Source organism: Myotis yumanensis, unplaced genomic scaffold, assembly GCF_028538775.1.
Source record: "Myotis yumanensis isolate MYYU_CA2020_CCGP unplaced genomic scaffold, mMyoYum1.0.hap1 SCAF_8, whole genome shotgun sequence".
In the NCBI taxonomy this organism is placed as follows: Eukaryota; Metazoa; Chordata; class Mammalia; order Chiroptera; family Vespertilionidae; genus Myotis; species Myotis yumanensis.
This window is the reverse complement of record NW_027223759.1, coordinates 2,667,099-2,686,849: the sequence shown is the minus strand read 5'-3', so window position 1 is coordinate 2,686,849 and position 19,751 is coordinate 2,667,099. Positions and strand designations below refer to the sequence as shown.

The window sequence follows — 19,751 nt, the reverse complement described above, 5'->3', positions numbered from 1 at the left end:
CTCCAAATACAGTCATCAGTGTTATACTGTTATTTTTCAAGGTGTATTTTCAGCAACTGAATTTGTAAAAAAAAAAAAGTTTAAAATAGTACTTTGTTTTTCTTAATTTTTAAACTTTATCTCTGAAGGCTTACTATTTTTGCACATACTTCAGAGATAGAAATCTGGCTGTAATCCAGGCCTTCTGCTATTTTTCCCACTTTCACCATGTTTTAAAAATATTTATTCAATAGATATTTGCTGTAGGTATTATTTCAGGTATTGTGGATACAGTTTGTAAACAAGACAAACCAAGTTCTTTCCCTTATGTGCTTATAGTCTAGCTGGAGAATAGATAATAAATGAATAAATAAATACATATCATTTAATGTAATAATAATGCCATGGGGCAAAAAATTAAGCAAGTAAATGGCAGTCACTAAAACCTCAAGTTTTCAACATTTAGTGCTGTTAAATGATGGTTTTCCTTTCATGGTCAAAGTCATAATAACAGAAACAGTGGTGGGGTGGTTGCCAGAGGCCAGAGGAGGTGGGGAGAAAAGGGTCCCATAGTAATAGGGAATTAGTGTTTAATGGATACAGATTTAGGGAAGATGTAAAAGTTTTGGAGATGGACGGTTGTGATGGTTGCACGACAGTACGAATGTACTTAATACTGTTGAACTGCACACATAAAAATGGTTAAAATCATCTTAGGGTAAATTTATGAAATAAGCATAATGACTCAGCAAACAAAGAGCAAAATATCTTCCAAAGATGAGACCTGCTTGACAGTATTACCATGAATGAAAGAATGTTTCATATCAAAAGATATTTCTTAGCAAAGGAAAAGAGAGGCAAATGACTATTTTTTAGCACAACCCAAGCTATGAAGACGCATTGGAAAGCACCAAACCCATTTCTGTTGCTTTCATTCCCTATTTACTAAACAGTCCTCCAATTATAGTTTGAACCTGGTTTTCATTGTGATTTGGTCAAGGTGAAGACCAGCCAGGTCAACTATCCTAACTCATTGTTGCATTCCTCATAAATTAATATAGTAGTATAATAGTTTTTACATAGTTTATTAGCAAATTGAATGTGTGATCTGGTACCCCATAAACCATATTCGTAAACCAATTTAAAGCTATATAAGAATCAGATGTTGAAACCCAGCAATCACACCAACGCCTGCTAGGTTATGGATACATCTGGAAGCTACACCACTTTAGTACACTTTCTCAACACACACTTTCCCTAATGCTGTATTGCAATTGCCTGTTATTAGACTCAGTTCTTTGAAGATAGGGAATGGATAGTTTATCTCTTAACAACTAATAAGTTCTGGCCCAAAGGGAAGAACCCCCAAAATATGTGTTAAAATCCAATTTAGTAAGATATAAGTAGGGAATGAGAATTGTAAAGATTCTTCTGTATATAATTTTCCTCTATACAAATGGAAAGTTAGACAATAGCAGGGACAAATGAGCATGTTTAGATCTATTTGGAACTCTCAATTCGAGCTGAAGTTTCAGTGGTTAGGCCATCTTTTCGTTGAGAATGCCCATAAGTGGCACTCAAACGATATGATGTGATCGGATGAAAGCCTAGATGCCCCCGTCCAGAGTACCACCCCGTTCCTCCAGTAACTTCTCCCCTAGTGCGATAACGAGCATGGAAGAAGGACACCTTTACTTGCCAAATACAGTACGTGCATTGGGTATAAGTTTCTAACATGCACTCAATCCAAGGAGGAATAAAATTCCTTCCGAATGTGCCCTAGAGTTCTGCTGTTCACATGCAACATTCAGACTCCACGTCAGCCCGGAGTGCCTGGACAAGGAACCCACCAAGGACACGAACACAACCACGGATGACGCTGGGCAGCACAGGGGGGCATTGGGCACCTGCTGAGCCCACCAGTTCACATGGCAAGAGAAACCACCATGTCAGGCGAGATTTCAGTGCATAACAAAGCCACCTCCGACCTGCCATGACCAGTCGGGACGACTAATTCTTCTCTCTCTTTAGGTCTTAATTTTTCTCTTTTTGTCTCTCTTGGGTCAACAATGCAGCCCAGAGAAAATAGGAGTTTTCGGGTAGTTAAGAAAACAGACCAGAGCCTGACTCTAACTGCACCTGGTAGCTGGACGCCCACATCCTGTGAACCCGCTTTTCCCGTAAATGAAGACGGGAGCCCCGCACGGGTTGCTGGGAGGGCCTTCGCTGTTCATTATGACGACTCCGCACAGGATTAAAAATGTTGGAAACGTAAGTTTCACCGGAAAAGCTGTCCCTAACATTCTAATTATGAGTTTACATGTCTGTCTATCACGAGACCCTCACTGACTCCCGCCTGGTCTCTTCATCTTACTAACCGGAGCTTCACCTGCCCACCTGGCATCGCAGGGTCCCCCTTAGTGAACCCCGAAGCCACGCAGGAAGACGGCCTCGGGGACAGACCTGCTCCAACCAATGGTGGCAAGTCCACCTGTCAACAGAAGCAAAAAAAGGGGGGGAGCAAGAACACGAGGAAGACTACGCTGCAGGTCCGTGCACGATGCATCCTAACGGTCGGGCATGAAGACTTGAAAGGCGTGAATTTTTACAACAACCCCCTTTGGTTTTCACCGCAGAACCAGCCAGCCCTTTCCACGGGGAGAAGCGGAGTCTGGCGGAGAGGCTGCCGTCCTCTGGGAACCCGGCGCCCCGGCCCACGGCCCTGAGAATGTGGGGTGTCGCCGGCCGCACCGGTAGGCGGGTGGCAGCCCCTCGGGAACGGGAGGACGAACCACCTGCCCAGGCTGCTCCCACCCGGATATCCGCGTCCAGCCAGACGGCGAGCGTCCCTAGCAACCCGGCGCCCGGGAGCAGACGGACTCCCCGCGCGTCTCCTCGGGGCGGTGACGCCACTGGGACGCCGGCCCGACCGATGGCGTCACGTCCGGCGCCGGGCCGGGCTCCAGCCTCGGCGGGCGGAGCGCCCTCCCCGGAGGGAGCAGAGGCGCCCGCGGCCCGCGCTCAGGGTGAGTGGCTCCTCCCGGCGCCCGCGCGTCCCCGGCCTCGGGCTCCCCCCGCGCAGCTGGCGGCCCCCGCCGTTCAGCGCGAGTTCGTGGGTTCCAGCGGGAGGGGAGCGGGGCCGGGGGCGGGAGGGGAGCAGCGTCCATGACGGGGCGCGCGGACGGCTGCCCCCTGCACGCCCCGCGGTCGGAATCAGCCCGCAGCCCCGCCAAGCCCGGGCCGGGGACTGACCGTGACCTCCCGGTTCCCGGTGCGGCCCCGCCTGAGCCGGGCGGGCACCCCCGGCCTCCGTGCGCGCAGCTGGCCGCGCCCTGGCGTCCCCGGGAGCCCGCGGGCCCAGCCCCTCGCCTGCCTCCAGGGGTGGCACGTCTGGTTCCGGGGTGTCTGTCTGAGCCGAACCCCCTGTTCTCTGTGCACGGACGGATCGCATCTAACTCTGCCCAGGCCGCCGTGCGAGCGCCACACCTGTGCGCCCTCTGCTCCGCGCGGCCCCCTGTGTGTAGGGAAAGGTCCGCTCACACGCCCAGCACGTTCTGCCGTGGTTTTGTCTGTTTTGTTAATCCTCGCCTGACGATATTTACCATTGACGTTTAGAGAGAGAAGTAGAGAGAGGGAGAGAGAGAGAAACATCACACGGATTGGCTGCCTCCTGCCCCCGCCCAGACCGGGGCCGGGATCCGGCCCGCAACTGAGGGAGGTGCCCTTGACCAGAATCCAACCCGGGCCCTTCAGTCCCCCAGGCGGTGCTCTAACCACGGGGCAACCGGCCAGGGCAGCCCCCAGAGAGTTTCAGGTGATCTGGGAACATGAAACTAGGTACGTGGCAGAGTGGCACCGCCAGGGGGCGTTGGTGATGGACTGCTGCTGTGTTGGGAAACAGGATTTTGGGGGACATCTCTGTTGTGATAAACCTCTGGCAAAAAGGTATATTTAATTCGAAAAATTGTAACTAGTGGATAAAAGAGGTAGGCGGTTGCAGTCTCTTTAGTCGAGCTGTGGTTCATGTGAGAGATGGTTCATGTAAGATGACTATGAGAACACTTGTTTGTAAACTAGCTGACTAAAGCTTATTTTGTGTGTCTGCTGTTTTTGCAGATGATTACATTTTATTTTGAAAGATGTTTCCAGGAAATAGGATGCATTTATTTTTACTGATCCATTTTGCCTTTATCGTTTGATTTTTAAAAAAAAAAACCACCACATTTTGTTTTAATGTTAGCGGTCACAGAAGTAAATAGCACTTTCCGGAGGACTATTCCATGCAACGGTTACACTGTAATATTAGCTGTTTTATAAAGAATAAAGAGGGGTTTCGTAAGAACAGCATGAGAGTAACAGTAATCCCAAAAAATGTTACATCTCACTTCCCTATTTTCCCCCTTAAAAAGTATTACATTCATTCGCACTGTTATTTATATTAGAGTATATAAATTATATAACAAGTTGCTTTAAATTTTTCTGCTGACTTTTATAAGACTTAACTATAATTTTATAAAACTACACATTAAAATACAAACCAAGCTTTCAGAATTTTTGCTTAACTGAGTGGTCGAGTGGCTAATGCCAATTCCGAATGATTCTTAGTTTGTTCCTTTCATTCTTTTCCAGGAACTATCAATAGAGCAAGCATGCTAATATTGAATAAGGCAGCAGGAGTTTTTTCTAAACCAGCAAAAAGGAAAATTTATGAGTATTTAAGAAGTTCCCGTTTTCATCCTGGGAAAGTATTTCTGCACAAAGTCGTGTTGGGAATTGAGACCAGTTGTGACGATACGGCAGCTGCTGTGGTGGATGAAGCTGGGAATGTCTTGGGAGAAGCGATACATTCCCAGACTGAAGTTCACTTAAAGTAAGTAGACACTATCTTGGTAGATGTCCACTTTTTTTGGAAAGTGTAAAATGAAATAGTTCTTTTCTGTTTATCTTGTATAAGAGTTAAATTCCAGGAGCTAATTGCTTCTCTTGTACAAAAGCTTCTAAGAACTGTTCTTGTTAACCTTCCGCCCTCAGCCTGGCCCTTAAGGCTCTCCTCAGTAAGGCTCGGACCCAGCTGACCCCATTGCCAAAAAGACACCGAGCTTGTTCCCAGCTCCAACGTTTATCCATGATTTCCCCTCTTTTGTTCACCTGTAAGTTTCCTGTTCTCCACGGAAGGCCTGGGAGAGCCTGTGTGAATCACTGGAAAGAACAAATCCTATTCCTGTTTCTAGACACAACTCATGTTGGCACAATAACAACATGCTCTTGTGTTAAAGCACGGCAGGTGCAAGGTCTGTAAACCCGGGTGTCCCCCCAGGCAGGGTACAGAAATGAAGGGGCTGGAGAGAAGGTGGAGGGAGTCACTACCTGCAGGGAGTCACTACTCAGTGACTGCCGTGCGGGACCGTCGACCCTGTGCTGCTGGATCAGACTCCTCGAGAGAAACGTGACTGTAATATCTCCAGGTTTTTAAAATTAGTAGCTAACTCAAAATGTGTTGAAATCTGTACAGATCAAAAACACCTTGAAGTCACTAATTTAACAACATCTGAGTAGTGAAAAAGGTTGATACTTTGAGATCACAGACCTGTATTTGAATCATGAATTAGGCATTTGGTATTGGCTGACTTTAGGCACGTTCTTTATCCTCTTTTATCACCCATAAAGTGGGAAAGATAACTGCCTTATAGGATTGGGGGAAGTTTAATAGGAATAATATAGAAGGTTAGAGGCCTGGTGCACAAAATTCATGCATGGGGGTGGGGGTGTCCCTCAGCCCAGCCTGTACCCTCTCCAATCTGGGATCCCTCTCACAATTCGGGACCGCTGGCTCCTAACCACTCACCTGACTGCCTGGCTGATCGCCACTAACCACTTCTGCCTGCCAGCCTGATTGCCCCCTAACTGCTCCCCTGCTAGCCTGATCGACACCTAACTGCCCTCCCCAACTGGGAATCCACATCTTGTACAGCCTCGGTCTGCAGCAAGAGAAGGCAGCATGTAAAACATACACCAAATATGTGTCAATTAACTGCCCATGTTATCAGCAAGGCAGCCAGTCAACAGTAGACCCTTAGTAGTAAAGTGTTGGAGAAGTCAAAGTTATCCATGGCTTTTCTACGGCACGGGGGTTGGCACCCCTGAGCCCTGCATTATTCAAGGGCCGACTGTATTAAATAGTCATTGCACGCTCCTACTGAGGATTTTTATTTTTTTTATTTTTATTGTTTTCAGAGAGGACAGGAGAGGGAGACAGATGGAAACATCAATAATGAGAGAGAATCATTGATTGGCTGCCTCCTGCACGCCCCCTACTGGGGATCGAGCCTGCAACCCTGGCATGTGCCCTTGACCGGAATCGAACCCAGGACCCTTCAGTCTGCAGGCTGATGCTCTATCCACTGAGCCAAACCGGCCAGGGCAGGGTTTTTATTTCTGTTTATATACCCAGCAGATCTTCAACATCACATATTTAAAGGTGCTGTGTTCTTTCTGAGATTTGGGGTGCGTGTTGCAGATCTCGTATTCGATGGCTGTGCTTCTCTGCCACATGCTGGCACGTGTTTTGCTGGCAACTTCACCTCCTACTTCTTTGCTCTTGACGTTCAGAGTGCTCATCCACTGCTTGTCCCACATGGACCCAAAATCAAAACTCCCAACCTCATTTCAGATTGCAGGCTGTCGACTGTCCTGCCGTGGCTGCCAGTGCAGAGGGTCTAAAAATAAACCCATCTCCTTCACTAAACTGGCTTCATGTTTCCGTCAGTCTTTCCCTTCTCCCCGTCATTCCAGCTCCCGGTCTGACTCACCTCCGATGCCTTGGCCTCCCTCCCCCAAGACCCACTTAGTGATTACAGTGGCCCAGGCCTCTGTCCCTTTCTCTCCATCCCCACGGTCACCCAGTTTAAGGTGTAATCGCCTTACCCTTCTGCGGTAACTGTAAGCATCTTCTAAAATCTTCCTACCTGCAGAGAGAGCCGTTTTTCCAAAGTCCAGTTTCATCTTGTCCTTCCCTTGCCCTAGCGTTCTTCCTCAGCGTGCTTCTCGCGATTATTTTGGCGATTTCCTTCAGCGACAAACAAATTCTGTGCAGAGACACCACACCCCGAATCACTGCAATTTGGGTTCCAGCGGCTGCATCGTAAGACACATTTGAAAATATGTGACTAGCCCTGACCGGTTTGGCTCAGTGGATAGAGCGTCAGCCTGCTGACTCAAGGGTCCAGGGTTCAATTCCGGTCAAGGGCATGTACCTTGGTTGCGGGCACATCTCCAGTGGGGAGTGTGCAGATGCGGCTGATCGATGTTTCTAACTCTCTATCCCTCTCCCTTCCTCTCTGTACAAAATCAATGAAATATATTTTATAAAAAAGAAAATATGTGACTAACATTATGAGCTCTCTAATGATTGATTTGAAAACATGCCTTCAGCTCTCATATACAATTTTTCTTCCCCCGTTTTTACAATCTTAAAAATTACAAAAAGCTTTTTTGAAAATCTCTTTCAGAACCGGTGGGATCGTTCCGCCAGTAGCTCAGCAGCTTCACAGAGAAAATATCCAGCGAATAGTGCAAGAAGCGCTGTCTGCCAGTCGAGTCCCTCCGAGCGAACTGTCCGCCATCGCCACCACCACCATGCCCGGCCTGGCCCTGAGCCTGGGCGTGGGCCTGTCCTTCAGCCTGCAGCTGGTCGGCCAGCTGAGGAAGCCCTTCATTCCCATCCACCACATGGAAGCTCACGCGCTCACCATCAGGCTGACAAACGAAGTGGAATTTCCCTTTCTCGTTCTCTTGATTTCTGGAGGCCACTGTCTGTTGGCCTTGGTCAGAGGCGTCGCGGATTTCCTGCTTCTCGGGAAGTCTCTGGACATAGCGCCGGGGGACATGCTTGACAAGGTAACTCAGATTAATCTCTACCTTATTTTTTGTCAAGGCGTCCGTTTCAGTTGAGGAGTGATGGCTGCACTAGTACCATCCATCTAAATATTTCTGAATGCTGTCCCATTAGACCGAAAAAATATGTGTGGGGCAAGACAAACAGAAAAAGTAGTGCCTAGTTTACAAAAGACTCTTTCTGCCCCATTTCAAATAAAATGTAGGAGGTTTACAGCAGCCCATAAAGGCTCACATAGTTCGCAAATGCAGGTTTTTTTAGTTTTTTTAATTCTTTATTGCTTAGAGTATTACATATAGTATTATATATGTCTCCTTTTTCCCCCATTGACCTCTCCCCGGCCAACCCCATCCCCCAGCGCATGCCCTCACCCTTCTAGTGTCTGTGTCCATTGGTTATGCTTATGTGCATGCATACAAGTCCTGTGGTTGATCTCTTACCCCCTCCACCCCTCCTCCCGCCTTCCCTCTGAAGTTTGATGGTCTGTTTGATGCTTCTCTGTCTCTGGATCTATTTTTGTTCATTGGTTTATGTTGTTCATTATATTCCACAAATGAGTGAGATCATGTGATACTTATCTTTCTCTGACTGGCTTATTTCACTTAGCATAATGCTCGCCAGGTCCCTCCATGCTGTTGCAAATGGTAAGAGTTCTTTCTTTGTTACAGCAGTGTAGTATTCTATTGTGTAGATGTATCACAGTTTTCTAATCCACTCCTCTGCTGATGGGCACTTAAGCTGTTTCCAGATCTTAGCTATGGTGAATTGTGCTGCTATGAACATAGGGGTGCATATATCCTTTCTGATTGGTGTTTCTGGTTTCTTGGGATATATTTATTCCTAGAAGTGGGATCACTGGGTCAAATGGGAGTTCCATTTTTAGTTTTTTGAGGAAACTCCATACTGTTCTCCACAGTGGCTGCACCAGTCTGCATTCCCACCAGCAGTGCACGAGGGTTCCTTTTTCTCCACAACCTCGCCAGCACTTGTCGTTTGTTGATTTGTTGATGATAGCCATTCTGACAGGTGTGAGATGGTACCTCATTGCCTGCAATTATGTTTTTCATCAAATAGGACGATATATGTGAAAGAAGGTGTTTTGCGAAGTGTCAAGTACTCTAAAAACGTGAAATGTGAGGATATAGGAAGATAAGGACATTAGAGACGCACAGAGTTCTGTGGTTAAATGTCACCATTACCAGCACTACCACCACGCAGATTGCTGCTTCCTCTGTGGTAGGACCCTACAGAGACCCTGCTGCCAGCCGCTGGCACGGTAGGAAGCAGCAGGGCAGATTCTTATGGACGAAGCGGCCATTCTTAACTTCCAACCTGTTTCCCATCCCCAATGGAAGAGCAACAGTGGACGGGGAGGCAGTGCCGGCCGCTGTCGGTAGGGTTGTCAGAAAGGCAGGCCTGGCCATCTCCCTGACCAGCTGTCGCCCATGTTTGTAAAGGCAGAGCATGTCTTATTCGTCCAGGTTTGGTGTGTTTTTCATTTCCTTTGCATCTTGGTTTCAAAGCGTGCAATTTTCTGGCTCATTGTAAGATGTTGTGTCTGTTTCTGACAGGTGGCAAGAAGGCTGTCTTTAACAAAACACCCGGAGTGCGCCGCCATGAGTGGCGGGAAGGCCATCGAGCATCTGGCGAAACAAGGAAATAGACTGCGTTTTGACCTCACACCTCCCATGCATCGTGCTAAAAACTGTGATTTTTCCTTCACTGGACTTCAACATGCTGTCGATAAGATAATAACACAAAAGGAAAAAGAGGAAGGTATATTTCTAATAAGTAAAGGTGGACAGCCCTAGCAGGTTTGGCCCAGTGGATAGAGCGTCGGCCTGGGGACCGAAGGGTCCTGGGTTCGATTCCGGTCAAGGCATGTACCTTGGTTGCAGGGGCCCAGGCCCTGGTCAGGGCTCATGTGGGTGGCAACCAATTGATGTGCATCGATGTTTCTCTCTGTCTCTCCCTCTCCCTCTCACTCTCTCTGAAAATCAATGGAAAAATATCCTCGAGTGAGGGTTAACAAAAAAAAAAAGTAACGAAAGATGGACAGGGGAGTAATCCCAGACTGTGCTCTGTCTGCAGGCGTGGAGCAGGGGCAGGTCCTGGCCTCCGCTGCCGACATCGCGGCCGCCGTGCAGCACACCACCGCCTGCCACCTCGCCAAGCGCACGCACCGCGCCCTGCTGTTCTGCCAGCAGCGAGGCCTGCTGCCACCGAGCAACGCCGCCCTGGTGAGCCCCCCGCCCTGGTGAGCCCCCCGCCCTGGTGCGCCCCCCTCCCTGGTGAGCCCCCCTCCCTGGTGAGCCCCCCTCCCTGGTGCGCCCCCCTCCCTGGTGAGCCCCCCTCCCTGGTGAGCCCCCCGCCCTGGTGAGCCCCCCTCCCTGGTGAGCCCCCCGCCCTGGTGAGCCCCCCGCCCTGGTGAGCCCCCCGCCCTGGTGAGCCTGTCCCCCTGGAGTAGCGGCGCCCTCTATGCTGAGGCTGATCTGGGGGGGAGGGCGGGGCGGCCCAGCCGCCTGAGCACCTGAGGGACGGGCTCTGGGCCACAGCCAGCGCTGCCGTGGGCCATGTGCGGAGTGAAGACCACGTCCCTTCCCTGTGCAGGACAGGCGGCAGCGTCAGGGGCTGTGTGCGCAGCCGTGTGCCCAGGAAGCCCCGGGCCGTCTGCTCGTGCATTTCAAAGGCTCCACGATTAGAAGAAACGGCAGGAGCCGGTGGCATGGTTTTTAGGAAAACAGGCTGATTTCCTTAACACTTGTGCTCCTTTGATGAACTCCCTCGCGTGTGTTTACAGCCTTGGTAAACCTCGGGTAACTGTGTCTTAAAGTGCAGTTTTCTGAAAATTAGGAAGTGAGACGATATTTAGATGGCGGTAGATGCACAGACTGGAATACCAAAGGCGATCGTTCTTAAAGGATTGTTTAAGAAAAAAGTGCTTATAAGCAAAAACTCCAGGGTCTAAGGCCGTGGTCGGCACACCGCGGCTCGCGAGCCACATGCGGCTCTTTGGCCCCTTGAGTGTGGCTCTTCCACAAAATACCACGTGCGGGCGCGCATGTACAGTGCGATTGAAACTTCGTGGCCCATGCGCAGAAGTCTGTTTTCGGCCTGGGCGAGTCTATTTTGAAGAAGTGCTGTTGATATTTGGCTCTGTTGACTAATGAGTTTGCCGACCACTGGTAAGGTATTGTACTCTGGCTGTCCTTAGAAAAAGGTCAGAGGGAAAGAACACAAAAACGAGAGGAGCGATTACACGCTGATGTGAAGTGTTCTGTGGTATTTCTCTTCAAATCTTTATTCTGCAGGTGTTTCACCTGCCCGTCGCCATCTGTCAGACGTGGTGTTTGATTGCATGCTGCTGCCGTTGCCAGGTTAGCTGCCAACCTGGCTGACGTCCGTATGTGACACCTGTTCCTCTTGGTCTTCTCGGTTCCTCCAGGTTGTGTCTGGAGGAGTTGCCAGCAACTTCTACATCCGAAAAGCTCTGGAACTTGTAACAGACGCCACCCAGTGCGCTCTGCTGTGTCCTCCCCCCCGACTGTGCACGGACAACGGCGTGATGGTCGCGTGGTAAGCCCTGGGACACGCGTGCCTCCCTCAGCACGAGGTCGATATGAACCGCCCTTTCATTGTGCTCCACCTTCTTCCTTTACCTCGGGGCTGCTCACGCTGTGCCATGATCCTGGTCTAGGAACGGGATTGAGAGACTGCGCGCCGGCGTGGGCATTTTGTACGACACAGAAGGCGTCCGCTACGAACCGAAGTAGGTGGCACCCTTCCTATCTTTACGCAAAGCTGCATTATCAGAGTCAAAGCCGGGATGTTGCTTTTATATGTGAGGTTTTCATTGATCTTCTGGTTACATTCGTTTCTTTCATGAACCTATCAGGTAGATACCTTACAAGAACTATGTTTGCTACAATTTCAAATTACAAAAAATCTGACAAATCATAGGTTAGAAACAGGTGATGGGTAAGGGGATGGATTCCTTCCTTTGGAAACAGTGGAAACCAGGTCCCTGGCCTGCCTTTTGCAATGTCACACCCATCTCGGAACCAGCGAGGATGCTGGGAAACGGAGGGAAATGTGCACCAGGCATCCTGGCGGGGACTGGGCTGCAAGTGTGCTCTTCCCCGTGCAGCTGAGACACGGCCCAGGCAGCTGCTCTCTGCACGCCTTCCTCTGTCTCCCGGGTCAGAGCTCCAGCGAGGAGTGCGGTTTCTCCGTCTGTCACCAAGTTCTGGGCTCAGTTAATCCTGGACTCGTAAATCCGAGAAGGATGGTTATGTTCCCTGACCTAACAGTTCTGTGTCTACATTGTTTCATCTGATGCTTTAAACTTCTCCATGTTGGAGTCCTTCACTGTCGCTGCATGAACCAGACTCTTAGGGCTGGTTATAAATGAGCAGAGTTAGCTGGTGGTGGCAGAACCGCCCCCTGGCCCCGCCCCGTGTAGATGGCCCAGCCTCTGGTGGAATCCACCGTCTGATGCAGTGGTGCCTCCCCTGGGCAGTGTGGAGGCTGGGGACGGTGGCTTTCTCCAGGTTGGGTAACAGAGTGAAATAGAAATCAGAAGCCAGAATTATGAACTAAGGAAGAACAAAGAAAGAGGGTCGGATCTCGGCCTCTCCTGCCAGTAGCGACCGAGGAAGGCAGACAAGGAGCAAGCCAGGTGGTGACGCCTCAGAGAGGAAGCAGTGGGAACCTGGGGGATGGGTAGGGTAGGAAGGGGTGCAGGTTTGCCTTCAGCAACAGGTGAACTATTTCGCCTTCTTAGCTTTATAGAGAATCATAAGACTTTTTTTGTTATTTTTCTACTTCATTTTAAGTTTTTATTTATTTACAGTATTTGAGATGTGTAGAATTATTTCTTTCAAAACATCTCAATCCCCAAAGTCATTGGGTTGTATATATTAAATATGTGTAGCTTTTTAGAAATGTCAAATATACCTCAAAGTGGTTTTAGAAAGTCTCCAAGTTTAGATTTATTAATGGAACTGGCCTTTCTTCACCCATTATTCTGGTTTGAGATCCTATTTGTATTTATTTAAGAACTACCACCACCTGGGATTAATTATAAATTAGATATGTAAGTTGTTAGAATTCTAAGCGCACAGTCTGTAGAACTAGGGACAGAGGAGGAAGCCAATGTTTGCAGTAACGTGATTTGTCTGATTCTGATGCAGATGTCCTCTGGGGGTGGATATATCCAAAGAAGTTGGAGAAGCCGCCATAAAAGTTCCACAATTAAAAATGAAGATCTGAGCCCGGCCGGCGTGGTTCAATGGTTGGGGTCGACCTATGAGCCAGGAGGTCCTGGTTCAATTCCCGGTCAGGGCACAGGCCTGGATTGCAGGCTCGATGCTCAGCAGGGGGCGTGCAGGAGGCAACCAATGATTGACATTTCTCTCTCTCCCCCTTCCTCTCTGAAATCAATAAAAATATATTTTTTTAAAAAATGAAGATTTGATTTGTGCTTTTCAAAAATCCCTAAAGGTAATATTTCAACATGTCGGTTTGGATTTTTTGGGTATCAAATTGTAGGAGATACGTAATATTGCTCATCAAGACTTTCTTCTGTTATTCCTTCTCTTGCATTTGATGTTTAGCACCTGCTCTTTTGAGAGATTAGCAGTGTTATTGTCGTATAAGAGAACATATGTTTTTAAATCAGAAACCACAGGAGAGCACCTGGGCAGGCAGGATGCGCTGATGCTGGCAGGTAGAGAACCAGCCCTGCAGGGAGCAAGGCGGTGGCTCTGCTGAGTTCTGGTCCGTGTGTGCAGGCCTGGGTCTCCCCCTTTCTCATGTCAGAGCAGGGGGAGCTTTTTTAGGGGAACGGGGGGGAGTGGGGGGGAGGAGGGGGGCTTCTGCTGAAACATTAGCCTGACTTTCCCAATGAGAGAAGGGTTTTAGAAAGGGAGCCAGGCCAAAATCGTGTCAATCACAGAATTCTAAATCAAGACAAAAGGCAACTTTGGTGAGCGGAATGTCTGTTAAGTATAAACATACCTGTCATACAGGTATGTTCTCTGGAGCAAACAGAATGTGCCTACGTTTCTGAAAACCCATCCGAGATTTTAACAAGTGGCGTGCAAGTAACTTCTCGTTGTGCATTGTACTCTAAAGTATTACGGTGACCCCTCTTTTTCCCAATTGACCCCCCCCCCCCCACCGGCCCCTCCCAGGCCTTCACCACCCTATTGCACTGCACTTTTCAGTTGACCACATATATTTATATCCATCATTTGAGAAATTTTATTCAGTTGATGAAAGCGTATGTGACGAAAAGGGTTTGGTTTTGTTTGGGGTTGATTTCCTTGAATCTGGAACTTTGTACTGCAGGTGTCCTAACGGTCTGTCCCCTTCCCCCTGCCTGGATTACAGTGACGTTAACTGTAAGGACATTGCTATCGAGTGTTCGATGTCCTTTGGGAGATCTCACCAGGCGCTTTTATATGATGTCATCCATGCGGGACAAGGTATTAACTGTCTAGGCCAGTGGTTCTCAACCTTCTGGCCCTTTAAATACAGTTCCTCCTGTTGTGACCCAACCATAAGATTATTTTCGTTGCTACTTCCTAACTGTAATGTTGGTACTGCTATGAATCGTCATGTAAATATCTGATATGCAGGATGGTCTTAGGCGACCCCTGTGAAAGGGTCGTTCGACCGCCAAAGAGGTCGCGACCCACAGGTTGAGAACCGCTGGGCCAGTAGGTGACTTGCTGTACGGAGAGACTGGGAGGTAAGGATACAATCTACGATGACAAGACTCCTTACTTGGTCCTGCCCTAAAGGCACTTCCCTTCGGGGAATTCCATGAGTAACTCTCCTGCCCCCGCCTCCACGTGGTCCTGATCCACAGGGGAGCCCCTCTCCGTGACACCCCGCAGGAGGCCCTCAGCCAGCGTGGCGGTGGTCGAGGCGGCCGCCACATTTCTCAGCCACACGTTGGTACCCGATGGTCGTGAGCTGAGGCTTCTCTTTTTAAATAAATGTTTAAAGGCATACATTTCGGGTGTGAGAAGCCTCATGCGTTTGTGGTATTGATCCTTCGATGCTCCAGGCATTACCGTGAGCGTGACCCTGTGGGCAGCGTCCCAGTGTAAACGTCTTTACAGCACGTGACACAGGTACCCACGATGCCGCCTGCCAGCGGCTCTGCTCTGGTGTCAGTGCAGGCCTTCCCTTCCGGAAACTTCTACTCATCTATTGAGACCAGAATCTGGCCTGGTTTAACCCGGGAGACAGGCTGAGGGCGCTCTGCTAAGGGTCGACATCAAGAACCCCCATTAGAAAAGATGACGCAACTATGTTACGTGCATTTTACCACAATTACAAATAAAACACTTCGCCCTGGCTGGGGTGGCTCAGTGGATAGAGCGTCGGCCTGCAGACTGAAGGGTCCCAACTTTGATTCCGGTCAAGGGCACAGGCCTGGGTTGCGGGCTCCATCCCCAGTGTGGGGCGTGCAGGAGGCAGCCGATAATTCTCATCATGGATGTTTCTCTCTCTCCCTTCCTCTCTGAAATCAATAAAAATATAACAACAAAATAAAAATTAAAATGTTTTAAAAAGTTGCTCAGGAATCCGTTCACACTGAAATGCGTTTATTAACCTTCTGCAAGCTCAACGTTATCTTTCTGAACGTGTTTCCCAAGTTCGCTCAGCAATACTATTCTTGGTCTTGACACTTGGATGACATCTGAGGACGTTGCAGATGCAAAGGAAAAAATGTTATGAGACACAGCGGACTTTTTGGAGGTTTTGAAGAGTCCCATGAAGTTAGTTACAGGAGGCAATAAGGTCAAGGAATCTCGGGGTTGAATTTTTGGTCTTAGCTTTCTTCGGTGCTCTCTCCCTAAGAAGTAAGAGCCACAGTTAAAGGTCTGAGCCTCGGGATATCGCCACAGTCTCCTTCCCTTAGTTCTGCATCATTCCGCTTCCTTCCCATTCCAAACACACGAAGAGATAGCTCAGCAGCGTCCAGGCTTTCATGTCACCGGGGGCAGCCACACAGATGGTGGCCGACTTTTTACTGTGCCAAGTTGGCACTAATGAAGGACCAAATGTCAACTGTTTTAAATATGCTTTTGTGAAAGAAGGGACAGTTTAACACCAAAAGACAGTGTCAAAGGCGTTCTCTCAAAGGGATGGCCTTCCCCTTGAATGACATTAACTTTGTCCACAAACTCTCTCCATTGTCCACATCTTTCCTTAGGTTGCCACACACCTGCAAAAGCGTCATCAGCCTGTGACTGGCACCCAGGCTGTTTGGAAATCAATACTTAAGTAAAGAAAGAATGAGCCTGACTAAGGAGCTGTGCCCGCACCAGACATCCTTTCACCCACGATAGTCAGAGATACAGCCTCCCCTCCGTCCACATCTCGCTTCCCTCAGTTGGAGTCAGTGAGGCTCGTTCTCCTCCTCTTGTTCTCTCTCCCACTTCTCTCCCTTCCCACTCGTGACGGGAGCACACGGACCTCTGAGTGACCCGCCCTTGCTTTTCCCTGTGGGGCAGTGACTACACAAAGCAAGACGGAATCTGGCCCTCCACCAAGCACACTCGAGCAAGCACTAAGCTAGATGTGAAATCAACAAGTCATTTTTCCTGGCCTCTGTCTACGGGGCCCGGATGGGGAGCATTATCAGGTCTGGACTTGGGTCTCCAGGGCATCCCCCCACTGTGTGTGACACTGTACGGAGGATAAGGGAAAGGTGGGCTGTGCCCTAGGGATTCACGAGACAAGGTGTACACGGCACAGAACAATAGCAAGGGCGTGGCTGAGTCATACTTACTAGGTACTAGTACGTGCTGTTTCCGTAACGACCTAGCACCGTGCGTGGCTTGTGAGAAAGGGCGAAGGAGGAGAGCAGTTTCTGCCGACTGGTGTTGGGGAGGAAGGCCGTAAAGTGTCAGCCCGGCGGCGTGGCTCAGTGCCTGAGCGTTGACCTATGAGCCAGGGCACATGCCCGGGTTTTGCGCTGGATCCCCAGTGTGGGGTGTGGAGGCAGCCAGTCAGATTCTCTCTCATCACTGGTGTTTCTATCTCTCTCTCCCTTTCTCTCTGAAATCAATAAAAACATATTTTTTTTTAAAAGAAATGTGTCACATTGGCTTATACATGGGAAGATATGTTAGGTGTACAGCATTCCAAACACAAACGCTTGCAGGTCACCTTTTCAGTGGCCCCGCCTTTTTGAATTTTTATACATGGAACAAAGGATTACAGAGTGCCAGGGCCGGAAGGCACCCCGGAGAGAAAAGAAAAATCAATTACCTTTTCTGGAGAGAAGATTTATGCACGGCCCTCCATTTTTCTCCAGACTGAAAGGGAAAACATTTTCATCAAACTAGAAACATATAGAGAGGCTACGTAGCATGGTCCACATCTAGTGGTCTAACTTACTCAGGTCACCGGTAGTGTTTTATATTCATTGACTCACTCAGCACACTGGAAACACTGAATCTGCTTGAAGGGATCGAGGAAAGCTTGGAGGGGACCACTTGGGCCGGGTTTTGAAGAAAATAGGTCTTCAGGGGGATGCGGTGGGGCGTGCCCCGGGCGGGGGGGGGGGGGGGGGGGTTGGTGAGGGATCACAGTGCTGAGAACAGCACAGCGTGGCGGCCAGAGGCACTGCATAGTCTGGTGCGCTTAGAAGTAAAGGTATCTGGGACGTGATAGGAGACGAGGTTGGAGAATAACGATCAGGCCATTGTGTGTATTAAGAATGAGAACATGTAGCCGGGCTGGTCGCTCAGTGGTTGAGCATCGCCCCATGCACTAAAGGGTCACTGATTTGACTCCCAGTCAGGGCACATGGCCAGGTTTGAGCTCCATCCCCAGCAGGGGGCGCGCAGGAGGCAGCTGATTGATGTTTCTCTCTCATCAATGTTTCCCTGTCTCTCTACCTCTCCCTTCCTCTCTAACCAATCAATAAAATGTGTTTTAAAAAGAATGATAAAATGTCAACTTTAAAGTAATGGGGTACCAGTGAAGTGTTTTAAGTCAAATAATAACGTGTACCTGAGTTAATGTGTGTGTGTGGGGGGTGGGGGGGGGGTGGGGAGGGGGGTTGTGGCTTAAAAATAAGTATTATTTTAATCACCATCCTGTACAGATAATCTGTAAATGTGGTATTGCAAAAACGTTCCTGGTAATAAAATGCAAGTCTTGATTAAAGTTAAGAGATAAAAGTGTCACGAATGCATTCCTGATTACTCTGATGAGGAACATTTGCTGTTTCCTCCTTTAATGAGGCAACTTCATGGCTACTGGGTGGTAATGAAACCAGCTAGTGTTAGTCTCCTCTATTTTCATGGCGGGTCCGTTAACCATGTCTCCCTCCACACTTCAAAATGGACGCATCCAAAGGCTCCTCTACTATCCCGTTCTTGGTGTGGACGGGGGCACGGGAACAGAGAAGAGGTAGACACTCAAATCAAACAAACAAAAAAGCTGTTATGATCCAACCACGACCGATCTATCTCTGTTCCCAGCAGTGCTATCAAGGAACATTCTGTGGAAGGACATGTTTATCATCCCAACGTTCCCAGGCTTGTCTCAGTGATCTTTTCACGCCTTTCCCATTGTGTTATGTAAACCACACTCCTTTTCAGGGCTGTTACGAGAAATAAAGCAGATAGTCCATGTGAACGCTCTAAGGCAGTGGTTCTCAACCTCCTGGCCCTTTAAATACAGTTCCGCATGTTGTGACCCAACCATAAAATTATTTTCGTTGCTACTTCATAACTGTAATGTTGCTACTGTGATGAATCGTCATGTAAATATCTGATATGCAGGATGGTCTTAGGCGACCCATGAGAAAGGGTCGTTCTACCGCCAAAGGGGTCACGACCCACAGGTTGAGAACCGCTGCCCTAAGGAGCGTGCATAGCACTATTGGTGATGGGTTAACTGTTGTTTGCTCAGCGGTTTCACCATTCTGACCAGTTTACCGACTTTTTATAATCCTGAGAGTTGAGTGTTTACAATAGGGGGTGCCATTCCCCTCAGTCCTCTTAGATTTGTGTAGTTACTACAATTCCCCAGCAGATGGCAGACAAGTGTCCTGAGGGAGGGTTTTCATTTTTGGGTTTTTTTAAAGTAATTCCCAAAAAGTTGCCTTATGGACTGGCTGAGGGAGGGACTATTAAATAGTAGTTCCGTCATTTATCCTAAATTATTTTCAACCAGCAAACATTACTTCCTAACGCTGTCAATGATAGCCATTGCCATTTCGATGTCCCTGGCTGTTTAGGTGTGATTAGGGAACGGGCTTTCGGTGTCCGTTTTCCACAGCATCGCAGTTACCGTGACGCTGAGGAGGCCCTCGGTTTTCTCCATTCTTAAACCTGATATTTAGAGCCAAGCTGGATCCCCTCTCCTCTGTGATTGCAAAGTTCCTAACACACCCTGCCAGGATCGATGCCTGCATGTGAGCAGCGCTGCTTGCACAGGAGGCTTGTAATTCCGCTCACTCCCAGGAGGAACCGTGCCTGGTGTCAGGCGCCTCTCCTCTCTCTTTCAGAAACGCAAGTTCGCCATGAAACTCCCACACGGGTGCGAAACCCTCGGAATAAGTGCCGGGCAGCCTTCGGCGCGACTCCGACCACCGGGCCCGGTGTGACCTCGCTTTGGGTCATTCCGAAGTCCCACTGGAGGCCAAGTTCCCGGCGCTGGTCCTCAGAACTCTCAAGTGTACCCCAGTCCACCCCAAAATGGCTCCCTGCATCAGACCTGGAGGCAACCAGGCTCCCCAAAACTTTTCTGAAATGCGAATTACCCTGGCCAGGCAGGAGCCCCAAGATGCGGCTGCATTCGTGTCTGCACTCGCTGCTGCTCGGGGAGAAGTGAAACAGGCTTT

General features: G+C 49.0%; 2 protein-coding genes across 3 annotated transcripts in view; one reads left to right on the top strand and one right to left on the bottom strand.

Annotated features, from left to right (window-relative positions):
- The first annotated feature begins 77 nt into the window (after positions 1–77).
- Positions 78–13,306, top strand: OSGEPL1 (O-sialoglycoprotein endopeptidase like 1). Of its 2 annotated transcripts, XM_070421674.1 has the most exons (10): positions 78–2,250; positions 2,389–2,528; positions 2,616–3,005; positions 4,609–4,849; positions 7,488–7,875; positions 9,445–9,649; positions 9,965–10,113; positions 11,319–11,449; positions 11,571–11,642; positions 13,066–13,306. In XM_070421674.1, exons 1-10 carry the CDS (start codon positions 2,240–2,242, stop codon positions 13,142–13,144), a joined length of 1,806 nt encoding a protein of 601 aa, XP_070277775.1. In that variant the 5' UTR covers positions 78–2,239; the 3' UTR covers positions 13,145–13,306. The 2 variants fall into 2 exon arrangements, with proteins under 2 accessions (XP_070277775.1, XP_070277776.1); XM_070421675.1 differs by lacking the exons at positions 78–2,250; positions 2,389–2,528; positions 2,616–3,005 and adding an exon at positions 3,797–3,816.
- Positions 13,307–15,495: 2,189 nt separating this feature from the next.
- ANKAR (ankyrin and armadillo repeat containing) overlaps positions 15,496–19,751 on the bottom strand; it is a 37,402-nt gene continuing 33,146 nt past the window's right edge. The window contains exons 21-22 of the mRNA XM_070423262.1: positions 17,165–17,211; positions 15,496–15,743 (exon numbers count right to left, since the gene is read on the bottom strand). Coding sequence (XP_070279363.1) covers positions 15,496–15,743; positions 17,165–17,211 — 295 coding nt within the window. The remainder of the gene's footprint in view (positions 15,744–17,164; positions 17,212–19,751) is intronic.